The following is a 19,671-nucleotide window of genomic DNA, read 5'->3' as shown; positions in this document are numbered from 1 at the left end:
TACTACTGCAGCCTGCTGCACACCCAAAGTTTGCACCCCACTTCGGCACATTTCTTGTGGCAGACAAGTTAAATTTTGAGCGCACCAATTTACAATCAATGGACAAGTAAAAGCCAAGTCAAATTTTAGCGCTGTCTTAAAAATCGTCTTAATTTTAAAAACATTGTTGTTTTCGTTCGTGGCAATAGTACAGGTTCTAGCATGACCAGACCCGTAGCACCCTGTGGGAAAGGGATCACAAAACGCAGTTTTGGGTTCTTATATCCAAGAAGCGCCCCTGTGGTGTTGTCGAGTTCCCCATTGGGTTAAGAGGGGTTTGTTTTGGGGTGTTTTCTTCTTCAGTTTTTGCGTTTTTGTCCATGTGGCCCGTGATATCTATAGACATCTGTGGGTTCGAATCCCAAGCCGTGACACTTATGTCCTTAAGCAAGACACTTAACCACTGCTTCGTCCTTCGGATGGGACGTAAAGCCATTGGTCCCATGTGTTGTGTAACGCTCGAAAACCATTGGTCCCATGTGTTGTGTAACGCTCGAAAAGAGAAGGGGTTCGCCCGGCTGTGGCTGCTGTAGGCGCCGTAGCACCTTGTAAACCCTTATAAGGTGCTAACTAATTGGGTCTCAAAATTCATCACTGCAACAACCTATCTTTCTGAAAGTTTGTAATTACTCAGCGCCTTGAGTACCTTGGTTGGTAGATACGTGCACCATTTAATACTTCGTTATTGTTATCTTTAAAGCAATAGAACGGTTTTAATAAAAAGCAAATGTATCATTTCCCTTTCAGGCATGTACCTTTATTTCACAATGAAGCCCCAAATAAACTTGCGACAAATTCTAAATATAAAGTAAGTTGCACCCTTTTCAAAGGTGGAGTATGCATGAGTAATGTTGACCGTGAGTGTTGTATACAATAGAGCCATTGTGTTTTGTGCATGCAGCGGTACAAAAAAAAAACATTATGCTAACTTACAAAAACTGCAACTCCTATATGTACTTCCAACCAAATACTTTGACAAGGAAGTTGAGTTTAAAAATCTAGGCATTTTGAGTATTCGATAACACAGTAAAATGAACACTTCAATGGCTGACATAGCATTGGGTAGGCTACCCGCGTGTAATGGTTCCTCAGCAGATTGTGTGTGAATGAATGATGTCGGTTCAACGGGCCTGGCAGTTGCTGCTGGTTGGATTAGCTGCCGGCGTAACCCTTTTACCACCGGTAAGTTGAAAAATGTTATGGATAGTTTGAGTCCGGTCTCGTGAAACTTTGGTGGAGATAAACCGGTGACTGCTTTAAATTACATCCCGCCTAGTGATCTACATGCTAGGGGTATGATTAAGGTTAGGAGTAGCCCCCCTTGGGTCCAATCCACTCCGTATCCGTCAATGTCGTTGAGATTATTTTAACTCTTGAAAACCACCCAAAACGTGTGAGGCTTTTTTTTACTACAGCATTCGTCTATGTACAAATTTTATTTGCATTCGATCGGTAAGTTTCACGATGAAGATGCTTGCAAAAGAGAAACCCAAGAGGGCACAACAATAGTTTTGCAATGGTGCTGTGGCAATACGGAGGATTGGGCCCAAAATGGGGATATATAGGTTTAGCAGGGTATATGAGTATATAAGGAAATACATGGGGGTGAACTCGCACGTGCACAGTGGTATGAGAACGTAATATGTGAAGGGAACATTGGGTGCGTTCGTTTAGCTCCCCTGGGTCGACCCCGATGTGTGGCGGGTTTTTTTCTAGGACGAACGTGGGTAATTATCTGCACACGTTCGTCCTGGGGAAAAAAAACCGCCACACACCGGGGTCGAAGCTAAACGAACGCACCCATTGTGTAACCGATAGTCGTAGGAAAAGTGCCTCACGGGAAAAATGTGGTGACTTATTCAAAGTGAAAGTTTTGAGGCCACAAAACTGTGGTGTCGTATTATTTTGAAGAAAGCAATAGTTTGACTAAAGACAGTGGACACTATCGGTAATTGTCAAAGACCAGTCTTCTCACTTGGTGTATCTCAACATATGCATACAATAACAAACCTGTGAAGATTTGAGCTCAATCGGTTGTAGAAGTTGCGAGATAATAATGAAAGAAAAAACACCCTTGATACACGAAGTTGTGTGCTTTCTGATGTTGATTTCGAGACCTCAAGTTCTAAACTTGAGGTCTCGAAATCAAAATCGTGGAAAGTTACTTCTTTCTCGAAAACTACGTCACTTCAGAGGGAGCTTTTTCTCACAATGTTTTGAACTATCAACCTCTCCCCCATTGTAACCGAGAAAGGTTTTGTGATGATAATTATTTTGAGTAATTACCAATAGTGTCCACTGCCTTTAACAGTAGCCTATGGAATATTACGGACACCGACTAGTGTATTATTCTTGTTAATGTCACATTCTACTCGCCTCATTTTGTAGCACATGAATCCCTTTGCGATTATACAAGATATACGTGGTTTTTTTCAGTGGTTTTTAAGGATATAAACTGTAGGCTACTTGTGCGGGTATTTTAACGTGAAAGATTAACACAAATGGAATCCCACAATGTCGCTCAACTAAACATATGAGTTGGAATAAAATGAATAAAAGTGAAACTATTGTCCTCATTAAATCGCACAGGGGTTCCCAAATTGGCAACTCTAAAAACAATTGTTAGCCTTTATATTTTGATGAAACATCTTTTGACGCCTCCGTATATAGTGTTTCAGGCGGCCTCTTTTGGATTTCAGCCAACTGCCTGGACTTCAAAATGAAACAAAAGTATAGGGGGGAACGATGGAGTTCAAGTTTTGTTTACTGTTTTTCCTTCCAACAGAACTTTGCCGAGGGTAGTAACATCACACTATTCGGATGCACCACCGACACTGGGACCAATGAACCCTCACAATGTGCTACAGTGTATTGCAATGGCGCCCAATTAAATAAAAGCTGTTCGATACCAGATCAAATACCTATCTATAATAATGTGCGATGTCCTCTGCTGATAACTGCACAATCTACAACAGAGTCGACAACTGAACAATCCACAACCAAGTCGACAACCGAAGAACAATCTACAACCCAAACGACAAACGAACAATCTACAACCACGCCGACAGCTGAAGAAGAATCTCCAACACAAACGACAACTGAACAATCCACAACCAAGTCGACAACTGAAGAACAATCTACAACCCAAACGACAACTGAACAATCTACAGCCCAGTCGACAACTGCACAACCTATAAACCAGTCGACAACTGCACAACCTACAACCAAGCCGACAACTGCACAACCTACAACCCAGTCGACAACTGCACAACCTACAACCCAGTCGACAACTGCACAACCTACAACCCAGTCGACAACTGCACAACCTAGAACCCAGCCGACAACTGGACTTTTACCCCAGCCGACAACTGCACAATCTACAAACAAGCCGACAACTGCACAACCTACAACCCAGTCGACAACTGCACAACCTACAACCCAGTCGACAACTGCACAACCTAGAACCCAGCCGACAACTGGACTTTTACCCCAGCCGACAACTGCACAATCTACAACCAAGCCGACAACTGCACAACCTACAACCCAGTCGACAACTGCACAACCAGGACTCCCGACAATTAACACAGGGACAGCAGGTAAATGTTTATTAATTTTCCGGGATATTTGGGGACAAATTTAAATATTTTTTAAAGGTGAGTCGTCCGGTTTTAGGGGAAGTTCTTAAGAAAAACGTCAAGGTAGATAGGTATTTCCTTTAGATTTTATACACTTTAATTCGAGACATATGAGATATGTTGGCTCTGATATCAAAGCAGCATGGTTTCTCGTGCTTTTGGTATGGAGTTCTTAAAGCGAAAGTTTTTTTGTTTGTTTTTTCATTATTCATTAACTCGTCTAGAAGAAACAAGCCCCCCCCCCAACACCCATGGAAAATCAACATGGGCAGAAGGAGGATGAATCAAAAGAGGGCGCTGTCAGTAAATACGCACACACCACTGTCGTAGTGCTTTCCAAAGGTCTCCCCCAAATACTAAACAAAATCAGAATTTTTTTTTAGGAGTGCAGTTCTAAACTGCAGAAAAAACTGCTCTTCGTATGGTCAGAGGGTACAGAATATTCGGGAGCAGAATCGCCTCCCTGCCTCTGCCACATCGGCGAAAACTGCTGGTGATTAAAACAAGTTTACTGCGCTTTGGTCCATTTCAATTGTGCTGCTTGACATAGATGAAAATGTCTGAAAAAGGGTATTGGGAAACCAATATTAAAAAAGGTACATATTATGACTAGGATTGGTTTACTTCTCAACAATTAAAATGTGTCAAACGATTCGATGATTTTCTGTAAAGTATATGATGACTTGAATGTTATAACTAATTGTTGTTTCTTGTTATGTTGTAGCGCCCCCGGATGTAGTGGTAGCTGTAGTCATTTGTGCAATATTAGCTGCTTCCGTAGTGACTGCAGCTATAGCCGGTTATGTTGTTCTGAAAGAGTAAGTAACTATTGCTGACACCGTGTAAAAAATACACCAACCCAACATTAGTTTGTCTCCCCACACTCACCCGACCAGGGGCCGATTTCACAAAGGGCTAAGATTGATACTCAATCGTACAGTAAAGTGTAATGTCATCACAAAACAAATCACTCTGGCAATACTGACAATTTGTCTTGTAATGAATTTGACACATCCATGATAGAACCGATTCCAGAACAACTCCCAAAACACAGAAAGTCCACATCGATAACCCTAAATATCCACTGACCGAATGTGCATAATCTTTGTTTTTGTGTCAACGGGGAAGACTTCTTAGTTCCATCTAAAGTAGAATTTATAACAATACAGCAGACTTTTGAATCTACAGTTTGTTTTTGTACATGTAAGCTTACGGATCCAGGGGTTGTTGTGGGGTCATGTTATTATTGTTCTATTATTCCCTTTTTAAAGAATTCTCTTGTGGGGTCCAGGTTGAACAAATAATATGATCTTCTTTGTTCCAATGTCTAAAAGACCCCACAAGGGTGGTCCCGTAAGCCCATTACAATTGTTCATTTTAATCCAAAGAAGCAGTTTTAATCCGAAGAAGCAGTTCGTAGCAGTTCCCGAAAGTTTGAAATTGCGCGAGACGTACTTAGTCCAATAGAGAATTACGTTGTGTGATTGTTTTATTGGTCATACAACATCAACAAATATTGAGGTGTTGGGCCATCAAGATATCAGTTCATTTAAACTTAATGACAATGTGTAAAATAAGTCAAGGATGACTTTTACTTCCAAATGGATACACATTTTTTGTTCTCTCTTAATTTATTTTCAAATGTGTTTCCCCCCTCTTTTTACAGGGCCTTCTCACAAACATCAAAATTTTCGCCCTCTACAAAGGTATGCTTTTCTCATTTTTAACAATCATCAAAATAATGGTTTATTAGAGAGGTTATTATAACCTACCTCTTTGCAATTTCTCACAGTTAAAGGAACACGTTGCTATGGATCGGACGAGTTGGTCTATAACAAGCGTTTGAAACCGTTTTTTATAAAATGCATATGGTTGGAGAGATGTTTTAATAGTAGAATACAATGATCCACACAAGTTTGCTTCGAAATTGCGTGGTTTTCCTTTTACTGTGCGAACTAACACGGTCGGCCATTTATGGGAGTCAAAAATTTGACTCCCATAAACGGCCGACCGTGTTAGTCGACGAGGTAAAAGGAAAACCATGCAATTTCGAGGCATGTTTGTGTGGATCATTGTATTGTATTTTTACAACATCTTCTACGCATTTCATAACAAACGGTTGCACACGCTTTTCAAAGACCAACTCGACCGACCCAAGGCAACGTGTTCCTTTAAGTGAATCGATTTACGAACTGTTGGCAGCTAAACTATGTTACAACGACATTATGTTGCTCTCTCTTCATGCATAAAACCGTCCGGTTCAAGCCCGGTTCATACTTTCCGCGAATGCGATAAGAATCGTTACGTCACAATTCGCAACAAATAATTCCCATCAGTTGAAATGTGGGCAACTCCTCCGAAACATTCGCAGCAAAACCAGCCCGGTGACGTCAAAATTAATATTGCATTCGCACTCGCAGGAAGTATGAACCGGGCTTAAGATATTATTATAACTTCTTATAACGGAATGAAGTTATCACATTGGGTCTGAGCTTTTGACTGACATGTATCTTTATTAAAAGGTAAAGTGCAGGAGTGCATTATCAATCAGCCTCTTCGAAAACCACTGTCATCTTTCAATCAATTCAAATCCTTAAAACTTAAATTACTCATTTGTGTTGGCCATGGCAACCTCTTTAAAATTTAACCCGTCGGCTTGAACTATGGTTAGGGTACAACTGGAGTAGTGTTTTAACTCTTAATCTCACAACAAAATTAACTAACTATCTGTTTTGGGAAACAAAGGTAAGAATTCCATTTACAGGGAATATGCCTCAAGTTTTATGCGTCTAGAGACATTGTGTATATAGGCCGTTGTTTATTTCCAAACAAACTTACTGCATAGCATACCAACAATTTCAACCTGTACCCATTTATATTTTTAAATCCATCAGCATCAGAATTTTTCAAATCATCCGTCATTAGATCAACGTCTTCAACCACCAAACTACGACATTCATGACCGACACGTGTGGATGACGCACTACGGGCCGTAACCAACACTGCAGTGATTAAAAATCTTCAGGAGTGCGTTTTGGCGACCCCAACCAAAAACTGTTTCTGACGTCATAACCAAAACGGTAACCGAGCTCACAACTCGGTTATCGTTCAGTCTGAACAGCAGAACCAACGACCAACAACCGAAACAGTTTTTAGTTGGGGTCGCCAAAACCCACTCCAGAACGAGACCACTGGCGTATACAAACGACGAAAGGTCGCGTGGTCATAGTGGTGGCGCTACGGAACAATCAGCCTGTGTGAACATTTTCATCAAATGAAAACACCAAAAACGTTGTGTTTCGACATGGGATTTTGTGACACGTGACCTTTAATTTATCTTGACAACCCTGTTTTAAGAATCCATTATCTCGTACAGGACAGTCACAAGTTATCTATGTCATTGTTTTCCCCAAGACGCAAAGCAGACGCAAAGTTGAACGTCTTGATATCCCAGACTGGACCATTTCACATCTAAGAGGGGTAGGTCAGGTCCAGGGTTGTGGTGTTAAATTGACAAACAATACCATTTACCCAGCGTACAAAGTCTGCTACTTGGCTTCGCGTGAACGTCTCTACACATGTGGCCCACACATTCAACCCTCGCGAATCCAGCCACTTGTTAATTATCCAAATATTTGTTAGTTTTGGTATATTTCAAATTGTCATTGTGTTGTAAATAACAACAAACATACAATTTTTCACAGATAATGATGTCAGGTGAATTGTGACAATTATATTTAGGCTCCTTACTGTTTTTATTTTGCTTCTAATTACAATGATTTTACACTTTACATGTAAATTGCTTTTGTCCTAAGGCTTTTTTGTATCCATATATATATTTTCTATTCAGAATATTCTATTTTTTTTTATACAATAAACATAAGTGTATTGTATGCTTAACTCGTTACTTTTTAACTAATTTATGGCCAATGTTCAGAATTATAATGTCACTATGATGAAAACAATCTCACGGGCCAAGAAGTTATTTGAGTTCTTTATTTTGTGCGCTCGAAATAATTTCGTGTGCGCGGAATGATTCCGGTGTGGCGGGAGAGTCTGTACCCCATACGGTGAATTTTGTGCAAATTCATCGTCTGATAAATATACCGTACTTTTACCATTGCTGTGATAGGTGGTACCCCATTCATTCTTTGCTTTGCACAGGGATTTTGCCAAGCAGAATCTTCTGATAATAAGCTTAAATGAAATTGGGCCCACGGTACATTATAGCCATGACACCAGAATCAATGTTGTCCATAATTTTAGAGCCCGTATACTCAAAATGTGATTAAACTGTTGTTTCGCACACAATCTCCTTTTGGACTGCAAACAATCTCCTGTTGAGCACGTTACGTTCACATGTGACGTGGGTTTTGATGCACGAAGAACGATTTTCTTTCAAATCTTGAAATGTATTCTTCGCAATCCAATGGTTTATCCTTTATACATGTACAACAAACTATGTTACGTAATACGTGGGGAAAAGTTGTGTTAAAAGCCATTATACACTTTCGGTAAACAGTATTGTCCAAGTCCCACACTTCGTGTATCACAACTTATATATAAAATAACAATCCTGTGGAAATTTAGGCTTAATCGGACATCGGAGTCGGGAGAAAATAACGGGAAAAACCCACTCCTGTTTTCGCGCGTTTCGCCGTGTCATGACACGTGTTTATAACAAATCCGTAATTCTCGCTAACGAGAATTTATGTTGTTTTACCGTTTTCTCAAAAAGTAAAGCATTTCATGGACTAATATTTCAAGAGAAGTCTTTCACCATTACCTTCTGTAAACCCTGTAAATTATTTGTAAATCTGTGAACTTTTTTTTTTCTGTACCGAAAGGGTCCAATGGCAATGGCCGAGTTTGCTGAAAACTAATACTTCAAGATTCTTGCAGTTAATTACTGGAATCGTAGTTCAAATTTTAAAAGATAGCCACAGCTTAATTTTTATGCACAATTTGAACCTTGATATTTGTATAAAAGTACAAGTTCGCATGAGAACAATAAATGTCTCTCGTTAAACGGCTACGGTAATTTTTATGGCGAATATTTGTTTGTAAGGATAAAATGGACACAATAGCTTTTCAAGGCTTTTATCTGACTCAATGATTATACTGATTAAATGCAAAGGCGTGAGTTTTCGACAATATTATCATGAATGATGAATAAATACAGTTTCCTTTGTGTTTACTAATGAGCGTTTTGTTGGGGTAAGATGAGCTAAATTATTTCACCATCATTAGCTTCATTAGCTTAAAAATGATATCGAGGATTCTTTTGATGTTCCTTTTTTTCTACAAACACAAGCTAGCAAGGTTTCCTTCTACCACTACAGTATATCGATAGGCGGCTGGGCGGTCCAGTGGCTAAATGGTTAATGGAAGGTGCAATAAACTGAGGCAAAATCCAAATTTCAAGTATCAGATGTCTTAATGTTTAGACCTGTGTATAATAACCTAAATGCATCTGTGCTCGTGCGTGGACATAATACTCCATTAAAAGGTATATCCTACCAGTATGGCCTCTTATAGCCTACTTTAAAAAGACAAACTCACAGTTACACCAACATCATCGTGACCTTGTCTTTTCATTTAGTACTTATACATGTACTTTTCAGTCTAAGACAACTCTGTCCCACTATCCAATCCACTTTAGTTTGACGCCCTCTTGCATCAGGACCTTATTCCCATGCAAAGGTTGGGCTACGTTCTCTTTATATAACTCTGTCCCATCACCAATCCACTCTAGTTTGATGCTCTCTTTCTTGCAATAGGACCTTATTCCGATGCAAAGGTTGGGCTACGTTCTTTTTATATAACTCTGTGCCACTACCAATCCACTTTAGTTTGATGCCCTCTAGCAATAGGACCTTATTCCAATGCAAGGGTTGGGCTACGTTCCTTTTATATAACTCTGTCCCACCACCAATCCACTCTAGTTTGATGCTCTCTTTCTTGCAATAGGACCTTATTCCGATGCAAAGGTTGGGCTACGTTCTTTTTATATAACTCTGTGCCACTACCAATCCACTTTAGTTTGATGCTCTCTTGCAATAGGACCTTATTCCAATGCAAAGGTTGGGCTACGTTCCTTTTATATAACTCTGTGCCACTACCAATCCACTTTAGTTTGATGCTCTCTTGCAATAGGACCTTATTCCAATGCAAGGGTTGGGCTACGTTCTCTTTATATAACTCTGTCCCACCACCAATCCACTCTAGTTTGATGCCCTCTTGCAATAGGACCTTATTCCAATGCAAAGGTTGGGCTACGTTCCTTTTGTCAATTCATCTCTGGTGTGTCATCTCTTGACATTCTATCACTGGTTTACGAAGCTCTGAAGCCAAACAAAAAAGGAAGTTCCAAAAACTACCAAGTGTGTGGGCATAGTTTCCTAATGTTAATACTAATCCTTGTAAGACAGCAACAGGAAATCCTTAGGATGACTCACGTCTGCCCAAGGTACTACTTGTCATCACATTAAGAAATGACCACGGATTTCTCTATGCTTATACCTGATATTGGGTGTCTTAAAACATGCTAGGAAAACCACATAAATCCGCAGAATTCTTCTTGTTTCTCCGTGCTGTTGGACTACCGCTACAGTAATGGTGTTGTTACCGAGGCCATCGACCATTGGCCTACTTATTATCACCATTTTCCACGTAAGTAGTAACCCATAAGTGCACTTTATCCACTCACACGAAACGTTTGGAAAAGTTGATTCATTCTCCCGCGTTCTTCAGCGGCAACGGATCACCCGCAAACACGGCCCAATTTCATACAGCATACACAATATATAATAATAAAAATAGTAGGTATTTGTAATGCGCCAAATCAATCTATACAGATGTTCAAGGCGCAAGCAGAGACAATGTAAACATATGTACATGTCCAGTGAATGCTAATCAAACCATTATAATAACACCATTTAAAAATAAAAACAATGGGAAGAAATCAGAGGAGGGAAACCGCAACCTGACCTGCAGCATTGAGCCAAAGAAAGTCCAAGAATGTGCAGGCCAAGCCGAGCATTATTGCTTCAAGTTTCTGCTTTGCAAAAAAATGTGCAGCGTATCAGTCAATGTTACATGTTACTTTGGCTGGTAACCTTAAATTAAAACGTTTGTCACAATGTTTGATACTGCTCTCCATCACTCCGTAAATTTGTATGGCAACAAGTATTTTGAGTTATTACATCATGGTTTATATAGCCATAATAGGCCTACTTTATAGTCTATAGCCATTTATCATAGGCCTACTTTATAATTGTGTTTTTTGTGTTTCAGATCCTACACAGTCTAACGGATGGTAAACTCGTCATCAATGCTTGTGTTGATTCATTAGAGAGTGACGACTATGCAGAATTGTACGGTGATCGAACTCGTTTTGATTTAAACTGCACCAGTCCTCCTTTATTTAAAGCTCAATTGCCAACGTTTTTACGGTCAATGTGTCACGGTGGTCATACTACCGGGGAACCAGCGACCTCAGAAAAACCTACACAGAGTGAACAGTTAACAACAACAGAGGAGTCTACTGTGACCACAGATATGCCAACAACTACACAAATGATTACAACGACAGACACGTCCTCTATCGCAGAAAATACTCCGCCAAAAACGGAGTCGTCGGAAGAGTCGAAAGATGCGGAAACAACCTCAGATGAAATTGCAGCGACGGATAAGTCGTCTGAAATATCTGAAAGCACAGAAGATTCTTCCATGGTAGAAGATTTCAAGATTGCCATGGAGGAACAAATACTGGATATAACGACTAATGCAGAAGAAACTATTGCACTGATAACGCAGTCAATGGATGAAAATACAACCATGGAAACGCCTGGAACCACGGAAAAATTTACTACGCTGGAAAAACATACCGATAGCCCTACATCTTCGGATGAAACTTCAACCATTTCTTGGGGACAACTTAACACACAAGAGCCTACCACACAAGGAACTCCAGCCAAGGAAGAGCGAACCACCGCCGGTAAAACAATATCTACGGAAACATCAAGGACTACAAAGACAAGGATGATGCCAACTGGTGAACCCTCCACAAAAATGCTGCTAACTATTTCGTTGGAAATCGTGCCAGGTTATGAAATGTTTAAAACCAAATGTTAACTTGATTAGTGATTCGAACGATTGTTTCAGGATTCATTATTCCACGTAGGCCTATGCAACAAAATCATACAACGACCTCATTATTACTTCAAAAAATAAATAACCAGATATAAAAATATGAATAATAAAAAATAATAGACCAAGACTGTAAAGCGGCCAGACAGAAACAGTCTTTATAAAGATGTGTTTCTCTTTATTCAACTACACGTGAAAGCCAACTTTAATTTCGTTTAAGAACCGATGCCTGAAGGAACTGCATTTAGAATGTGGGCTTCATTACCGTATAAAATAGATTAATTCAGCATGCAAGAATTATTTAGTATGTAGACAGCTTTTCGCAATGGATGGTATAGACCCTACATGTGAACTCTTTGAAATAAGCGGGCGTTAATTGTGCTTTGTTGTTTTTTTCCTACCATTTTCCTTTATCAACAGAACTCAAGGCCCCCGGTGACAGTGGCAACATGAAGGTCATACCGGCCGTGGTTGGTTCAACTGCTGGCATTGCAGTCATCATCGTCGTTGTTTTAGTTGTGCGGTTCCGCGAAAGTTGCCGAAGGTGTGTAATGTCAATTACTAATTGCATAATGACATCACAGGCCCAAACAGCGCACCGAGGTCAATGAAGACATATCATTTGCTATCCCACGGGCACGTGTCCATTGTTTTATCTCGGGGGGCGGGGTGGCCAATAGGTAATTTTGAAGTATGGTGGACACATCACTGCTGGACTAGTTGAATTGGGTAAATTTGTGTGTTTGCAGCCCATCCAAACAGTTCACTCTTATAATATCAACCGTACCTCAAAAAGACTATGTTTCTAGGCCTAATTGTCTCTAGGGCCCGATAGTGATAGGCTGAGAAGATACAAATTTGCTTAACACAAAACTTCTTGCTGAACCAAATTTGAAGATGGCTATTTCCAACTAATTCTTGGAAGCACCCGTTTCCCAACTTTCATTGCACACGATAGCTTTTTTCACTCATGAAGAATTTTTGAAGAAAAAAAAACAATCGGCCTAGTCCTCATTGCGCTTGAACATACAAAACATTTTAAGACAGTTTCAACGGGTTAAAAAGTTAAAAAGTTAAAAGTCTCTAAAAGAAGAAAACATTTACATATTTTTTGTTCTCTTCAATAGGCGTCTTGGACAATACCTTTCAAGTCCTAAACCCGAAGACAATGTAAGTTCCAATAATCCAATCGGTAACAATTGTAAAATACATTTACATCCCCATCAATGTAACGACTATCTGTGTCCATAATACTACACAATGGTAACCCAGGCAACAGATCACCACAAGACAAAAGGGATGGCCCAAATATTTGTCTTTTGCGCTTTTACCTGAAAGTAGGTTTTGAGGCATTGCATGCCGAGGCATCAATAAAGGTACATGTACAGTAATTGGTTTGCTTTACTTCATGTCAGTGTATCCACTTTTCTGTGTAGATTTGCCTTGCTATTATGTCTACTACTGCAGAGTAAAATTCGGAAATCCTCCACCCAACTCATATTCCGAATATCTACTCCATGGTTGTGGAATAGTGGCAAGCCAAATTCCAACATAAACAATCTATTCGTTTTTGTTTTTTTACCCATACACCGATGTGTGTTAGCACTATATACTCAGTACTTCCCCCGAGTCCTGTGAAAAAATATATCACAGGCACATTATTTGGGTGGGATTAGAACCTCTGACATTTGCAATTCTAGAACAATCTACAGAAGCTTACACTTTATGTTGTTTTTTTGTGTGTGCAGGGAACGTAACCAAGACGGCGGCATCATCTGGGTCCCCGAAGAAGATAGTTTGCAACAAGAACCAGGCTATATGAAGTGAACACAAAGACTTAGTTCAAATTTTCTCGTTAAAATTGTTGTCAATTTTATATCAAGGTTGTTATTGACACATGTTGCTAAACTATTCAGTGTTGAACATCAATTTTGAACAAATATTTTGAGAAATAATTGAGTGAAAAAAAAAAATACAATACAGTACAGGCAAACAATAGTGGACAACAGAATAAAAAAATTGCAAATTATAGTTTTCACAAACGTACACTTTTATTGAAAGTTTCATATTCTTCAGATGACTTTGTGAAAACAGTTAGTTTACAATCTACATGAGGAAAGTCCAACACCCTTATTGTGAAATCGAAAGAGACATGATTGACTACATACTATAACAAGTTTTGCTGTACAACGATGTGCAAATATTTCAAGCACAACCGTGTTCATGTAAGCAAAACAAGTTATTATAGTAAATAATAGAATGTTAGACAGTGTTATAACCAAAGACAAACTTATATCCTAAATAACCAACTGCGTAGTACACAGGCTGTGCTTTCTTAAATTTTAAAAACGGAAGGCGAGTGTGAATGTAAATAGGGAAACTTGTAAAATAAATTATAATAAAAAATGATACTGAAATAACTGCTTCTATGATAGAAATACAATGTATTATAGAGATGATGTTTTATCGTAGCTTTTTATTCCGTCATCAACTATCAAGAACCCGTATGGTAGAAAATAGTAATTTGCTGGGATGAACAATCCAAAATCTATCATGGTTTTGAAGGTTGGTGCCCTTATTCTGCAAGGACAAAGTGTGTGCAGGGCAAATATATAAATGTCTGTTACTTTAAAGTATAAGTAATTGCTCAACAAATTTACTGGCCGAGGAGTACTAGTAACATAGTTGCACCAATTACCGCTATGGTTCCGGGTGGCCTCTTGAAAATGAGGCTAGATAATGAAAAAAAAGAAAAAAACATCTTATCACACACAGAAAGTATTTACTACCCACAAGTACAAACAAAACATCTAAGAGACTACCTTTGAGGCAAAGCCAAACTCCAGTCGACACATCGCAGCTGACTGTTCCTTGTAAAGCATCGAGAGAAAACCTTGTGGTTTGTGCCACTTTTCAGCTTGCTCTGTCATAATAAGGTTTGTTAGCTCGCGCTTGTGTCGAGTCCGTTTGGCTACACACAAATAAAGTAGAGAAATGAAGGAAAGCAATTTAAAAAGGATCGTAAAAAGATACACTTGAAGGAAATTTGGTGACTTTTCATGACTTTCGAGGGTAAAATAAGGATATTCCAGGACCAATTGCTAACCTGTTTTTTGTAATCTTAGGAGTCTTATTACAATTTATCGACTGTTTGTCACACTGAAATTGGCGGTTAAGTTCTGTACACACTTCCAGTTCGACGAAAGACCACTGATCACCTAGAAAGCACAGTTATGTTGAAAGTCACTTACTTCATACCCTGGTCACATTTGTACTTTGGATAACAAAACAATTTGCACCTTTATCATGACTTTCACATATGGCTTGAAATTCCATGATTCTCCATGTCTTTGGAAAGCCTGTCATATTCTTTCTAGTTTTCATTGCATCATTTAGAACTAAGGCCTTAGGTCAGTAAATCTGACTGACACATGGGAACATTTAATTCTGTAAAAAAAGACCCCAATTCCATGGCACTGCTCACCATAACGTTGCACTAAAAAATATGTGTGCTTTACGCTTTATTCTGTGGTAATCAGAGACATTAACATGGTTCCAGATAAAACGGAAGTCTAGTCCTCACCTTTGCTTTACTTGTTTGTCAAATCCTCACTTAAGCCTTGAGGGCTTCCTGGATCCCATCTATAATCTTCTTTGTTTTTTGTGTAGAGTCAACGTAGCCATCACCATTCTACAAACACAGAGAACAGGAAAGAACAAAAATGTCAAGAATGCAACACGTGTGTAATTACTACAAATATGTATTCATTTTGATTTTACCCATAGACATGGACGTTTTTAAGCACTGTATACTCAGTAATTTCCCGAGTTCTGTGAAAAAAGTCAGAAGCATATTACTAGACCTTTGAAATTCTAGAGCAGTGTCATGCCAACTAGACATACTACAAGCATGTTTGAACAAACAAATACAAGCACCAACACTTACTCGGAAATTCAAGAAACAGATAATATTGATGTAGCTTATTAAAATTTAGTAATACGTCAGAGGGTATGCTCTCTGATTGGTCAAGGACTGATCACGTGAGGGTGTTTTAACATGTGATATTAAGACATGCTCTATGAACTAGCGAAAACATGGCCCCTAAACAAGCATTGTTTTAAAGTTTTGTATGCACTGTGCTTGTTGTGATGGAAACTAACAAATCAACTGTTGTCTTGCACATTATCATAAATATTTTGCAAGGACAGATGGTGCCACGTTCTCAAAGGCTATTTTGTGAAACTTGAGATATGTACTGGTACAATTTTCAATGGCAACCCCCATTAAACCATTAAACAACCGAGACAGGTATCACAAAATGTCATTAAAAGCAAAAGGAAACTATTAATGCAAACCACAACAGCGGGCATACAGACTGCCTAGTTTCTGTGTGTTTGGCCATGTATGGTAAGACACAACAGCGGATTGCATGTACATGCCTTGACTTTAAACAAAGAGCTGTTTCTTTCACACAAGCCAAGATTTTGTAAAGATGGATTTCTGCTACATTGCCACAAAGCCTGCTATGTCTTGACAGAGCAGGTACCGGTAATCAGGAAATGGTTTTTAATCCCCAAAAAGACTGATTACTATCTATTGTTTGCATAATTAACAATACATTATTAATTAAATTGTTAGCCAACCAGATAATCAAAAGTAATGATGAGGCCTTTTCAAGGTCAAATCAGTTTTGAAATCAACACAGGTCAACTCCATGTTGTTAAAGGCAGTGGACACTATTGGTAATTGTCAAAGACTAGCTTTCACAGTTGGTGTATCTCAACATATGCAGAAAATAACAAACCTGTGAAACTTTGAGCTCAATCGGTCATCGAACTTGCGAGATAATAAGAAAAAAACACCCTTGTCACACGAAGTTGTGTACGTTTAGATGGTTGATTTTGAGACCTCAAGTTCTAAATCTGAGGTCTCGAAATCAAATTCGTGGAAAACTTCTTCTTTCTCGAAAACTATGGCACTTCAGAGGGAGCCGTTTCTCACAATGTTTTATACCATCAACCTCTCCCCACAACTCATCACCAAGAAAGGTTTTATGCTAATAATTATTTTGAGCAATTACCAATAGTGTCCACTTCCTTTAAGCTAAATTTCAACATGGTTCAAATCCACTCTAATTCACAAGCTCTGTGCAAAATAAATGTAGTTTTGAATCCGTGCGCTGTGTGGTAATTTCACTCCCCTGCCAGAATCCTACATCGATCTAAGTGTAAAACTCCCATACTACAGTATGCAGCTGGGGCAACGCACACTCAGCATTGATAACAAAATGAAACCAGGAGTGTTCACACAACAGCTTCAGACACATGTTGGAATTTTTGACATGGATTGAAAACTCTCAACCAACCTTCACAGCAAGGTTAGATTTGGCACGGATAGAGCCCTTTAAACATATATATCAACACCATGTAAAAACGCTGTAGCATCAAAAGGTCGAGAATACATGGATCAGACTTACCCGACAAAGACTTTCTGCTGTGTAAAAAAGCCAATAGAGAGCTGAAAAATGCTTTGAAGTGCTCATAGTGCTTGCTTAAAATCATAAACCTGTTCAAAAGCACCAAAATTCACACTTGAATATTCCATGAACATGGTGTTACCGCAAACACTAAAGCTCGGTTCATACGAATTGAATTTTGCTGACGCGATAATCGGTACACGCCCCCCCCCCCTTCCAATTGTGACGCAAGGAAATTTGCTTCGCAGGAGGCATTCACAGGAAGCATGAACCGGGCTTTACATCGGGATTTGCCTCTAAGATGGAATAACTCACCTTCTTGGAATGGAACACCTTGCCGTTGACGGAGACCTCAAAGTAACCGGAGACACCAGGCGTTGACTCCCCTGCCTAGTATCAGCCAAGAAAAGTAGAAAATACACAGTGAATGGTACAAACAGTAGACTGTGCAAGTCTACCTCGGTGAATGCTACAAACAGTAGACTGTGCAAGTCTACTCAGTGAATACTACAAACAGTAGACTGTGCAAGTCTACTCAGTGAATACTACAAACAGTAGACTGTGCAAGTCTATTCAGTGAATACTACAAACAGTAGACTGTGCAAGTCTACTCAGTGAATACTACAAACAGTAGACTGTGCAAGTCTACTCAGTGAAGGCTACAAACAGTAGACTGTGCAAGTCTACAAACAGTAGACTGTGCAAGTCTACCTCAGTGAATGCTACAAACAGTAGACTGTGCAAGTCTACCTCGGTGAATGCTACTACTCAGTGAATGCTACAAACAGTAGACTGTGCAAGTCTATGTACCGCATTGACTGCTATCAACAGTAGACTGTGTAAGTCTACCTCAGTGAATGCTTCAAACAGAAGACTGTGCAAGTCTACCTCAGTGAATGCTACAAACAGAAGACTGTGCAAGTCTACCTCAGTGAAGGCTACAAACAGAAGACTGTGCAAGTCTACTCAGTGAATGCTTCACACAGTAGACTGTGCAGTCTACTCAGTGAATGCTACAAGGTACAAACAGAAGACTGTGCAAGTCTACTCATTGACTGCTATCAACAGTATATTGTGCAAGTCTAAAACAAATGAACAATGCAAGATAAATTCAACAAATAAAAAAACATGAAAGTAAAACTTGACCTATTGATTGCTTAAAACCGTTTAAGAATTTTGCCCACCTGAGGTTCATGTTATCATAAAATGTAATGATTGCACAAATTTGGGCATGATTTGCAAATGGGCAAGAGCCCAAAAATAACACTTAACCTCACACCCAGGGCCAGTGATTTTAGCATTGGGCTAACATGTGCACATGGTGTAGGTTTTAATAGCAATTCAGGCTTTGGGTATTGGGTTCTTTTTGAAGGACACAAACCACAATGTTCAAAGATTTACAATAAACTCACACAGTTTGAAGATAATGATGGTAGAAAGCTTCCCTGAAAATACTACTTGCTGACGTGCTGTAGCTTTTGGGAAATGAGTAAAACCGGTCACGAAAATAATTTGCGTCTCAGGGGACGAAAATTACTTAAGCATGTAAAACATATTTTTTGTGACACTGTTTTACTCATTTCTCAAAAACTACAACGCCTCAGTAAGTAATATTTTAAGGTCAGCTTTCTACTAATATTATCTTCAAACAGAGTAAGTTTAATGTAAATCTGTGGACATTGTGTTTCATGTTACAAAAAGTACCCAAATCCTTTTATTCACAATTCTGTTTATCTGATTTTTTTCAAGGGCAAACAAATTGGAAATCAGACTTTTATGAAGAATATCATGCCAGACATTCTGCACCGAAACGTACCCAGTCTACGCATAGAGTCCTGATGGAGTCCATGCATGGACGGACTCAGTGTGGGCGGGTAGACAAATAAAAGATAAACTAGCAGCCAAGGTTAGCTTTTAAAGAGTTCTTTGTTAAGTGCAAACTGATACATAACATCGTTGAGAACGTTTTATTTTGATGCATTGTATTGTGTACTTACAAATTCCAAGTCATCCTCACCGAGCTCGTCAATGATCTCAGACTTTAGGCGGCGGTACTGTGTGGGGAAACAAAACCATCCAAGTCAGAGTTAAATCAACTGAACAGAAAATAAGGAACTGGAAAAAAGGGATACAGTTACTGTAGAACCAACTTAAGCTAATCACACTGTCTATGTTCCGTCCCAACTATTGGAATTGTCCCAACTATAGTTAGGAGTGATGGACCACAGGGCCAACCCAACTGACGCTCAGGTTGGGACTGGTCCCAACTATATTTGGGGGATTGTCTATATTGGGGTGCACTGTAGGGGCGGAACATCTGCCAGTATACTGTTAGCATTCATTTACTTCCCGTTTTAATACCATAACAT

At 39.3% G+C, this 19,671-nt stretch overlaps 1 protein-coding gene across 1 annotated transcript; it reads left to right on the top strand.

Annotated features, from left to right (window-relative positions):
• The first annotated feature begins 984 nt into the window (after positions 1–984).
• On the top strand, positions 985–14,703 carry LOC139943007 (uncharacterized). Its single transcript, XM_071939855.1, has 9 exons — positions 985–1,221; positions 2,825–3,635; positions 4,399–4,492; positions 5,341–5,380; positions 6,569–6,666; positions 10,247–10,346; positions 10,971–11,781; positions 12,246–12,369; positions 12,953–14,703. The coding sequence occupies exons 1-9, from the start codon at positions 1,150–1,152 to the stop codon at positions 13,074–13,076; spliced, it is 2,274 nt and encodes a 757-aa protein (XP_071795956.1). The 5' UTR covers positions 985–1,149; the 3' UTR covers positions 13,077–14,703.
• Positions 14,704–19,671: the final 4,968 nt, after the last annotated feature.

The sequence above is a fragment of the Asterias amurensis genome, chromosome 1 (assembly GCF_032118995.1).
Source record: "Asterias amurensis chromosome 1, ASM3211899v1".
Lineage (NCBI taxonomy): Eukaryota > Metazoa > Echinodermata > Asteroidea > Forcipulatida > Asteriidae > Asterias > Asterias amurensis.
This window is presented reverse-complemented; position numbering and strand designations above follow the sequence as displayed.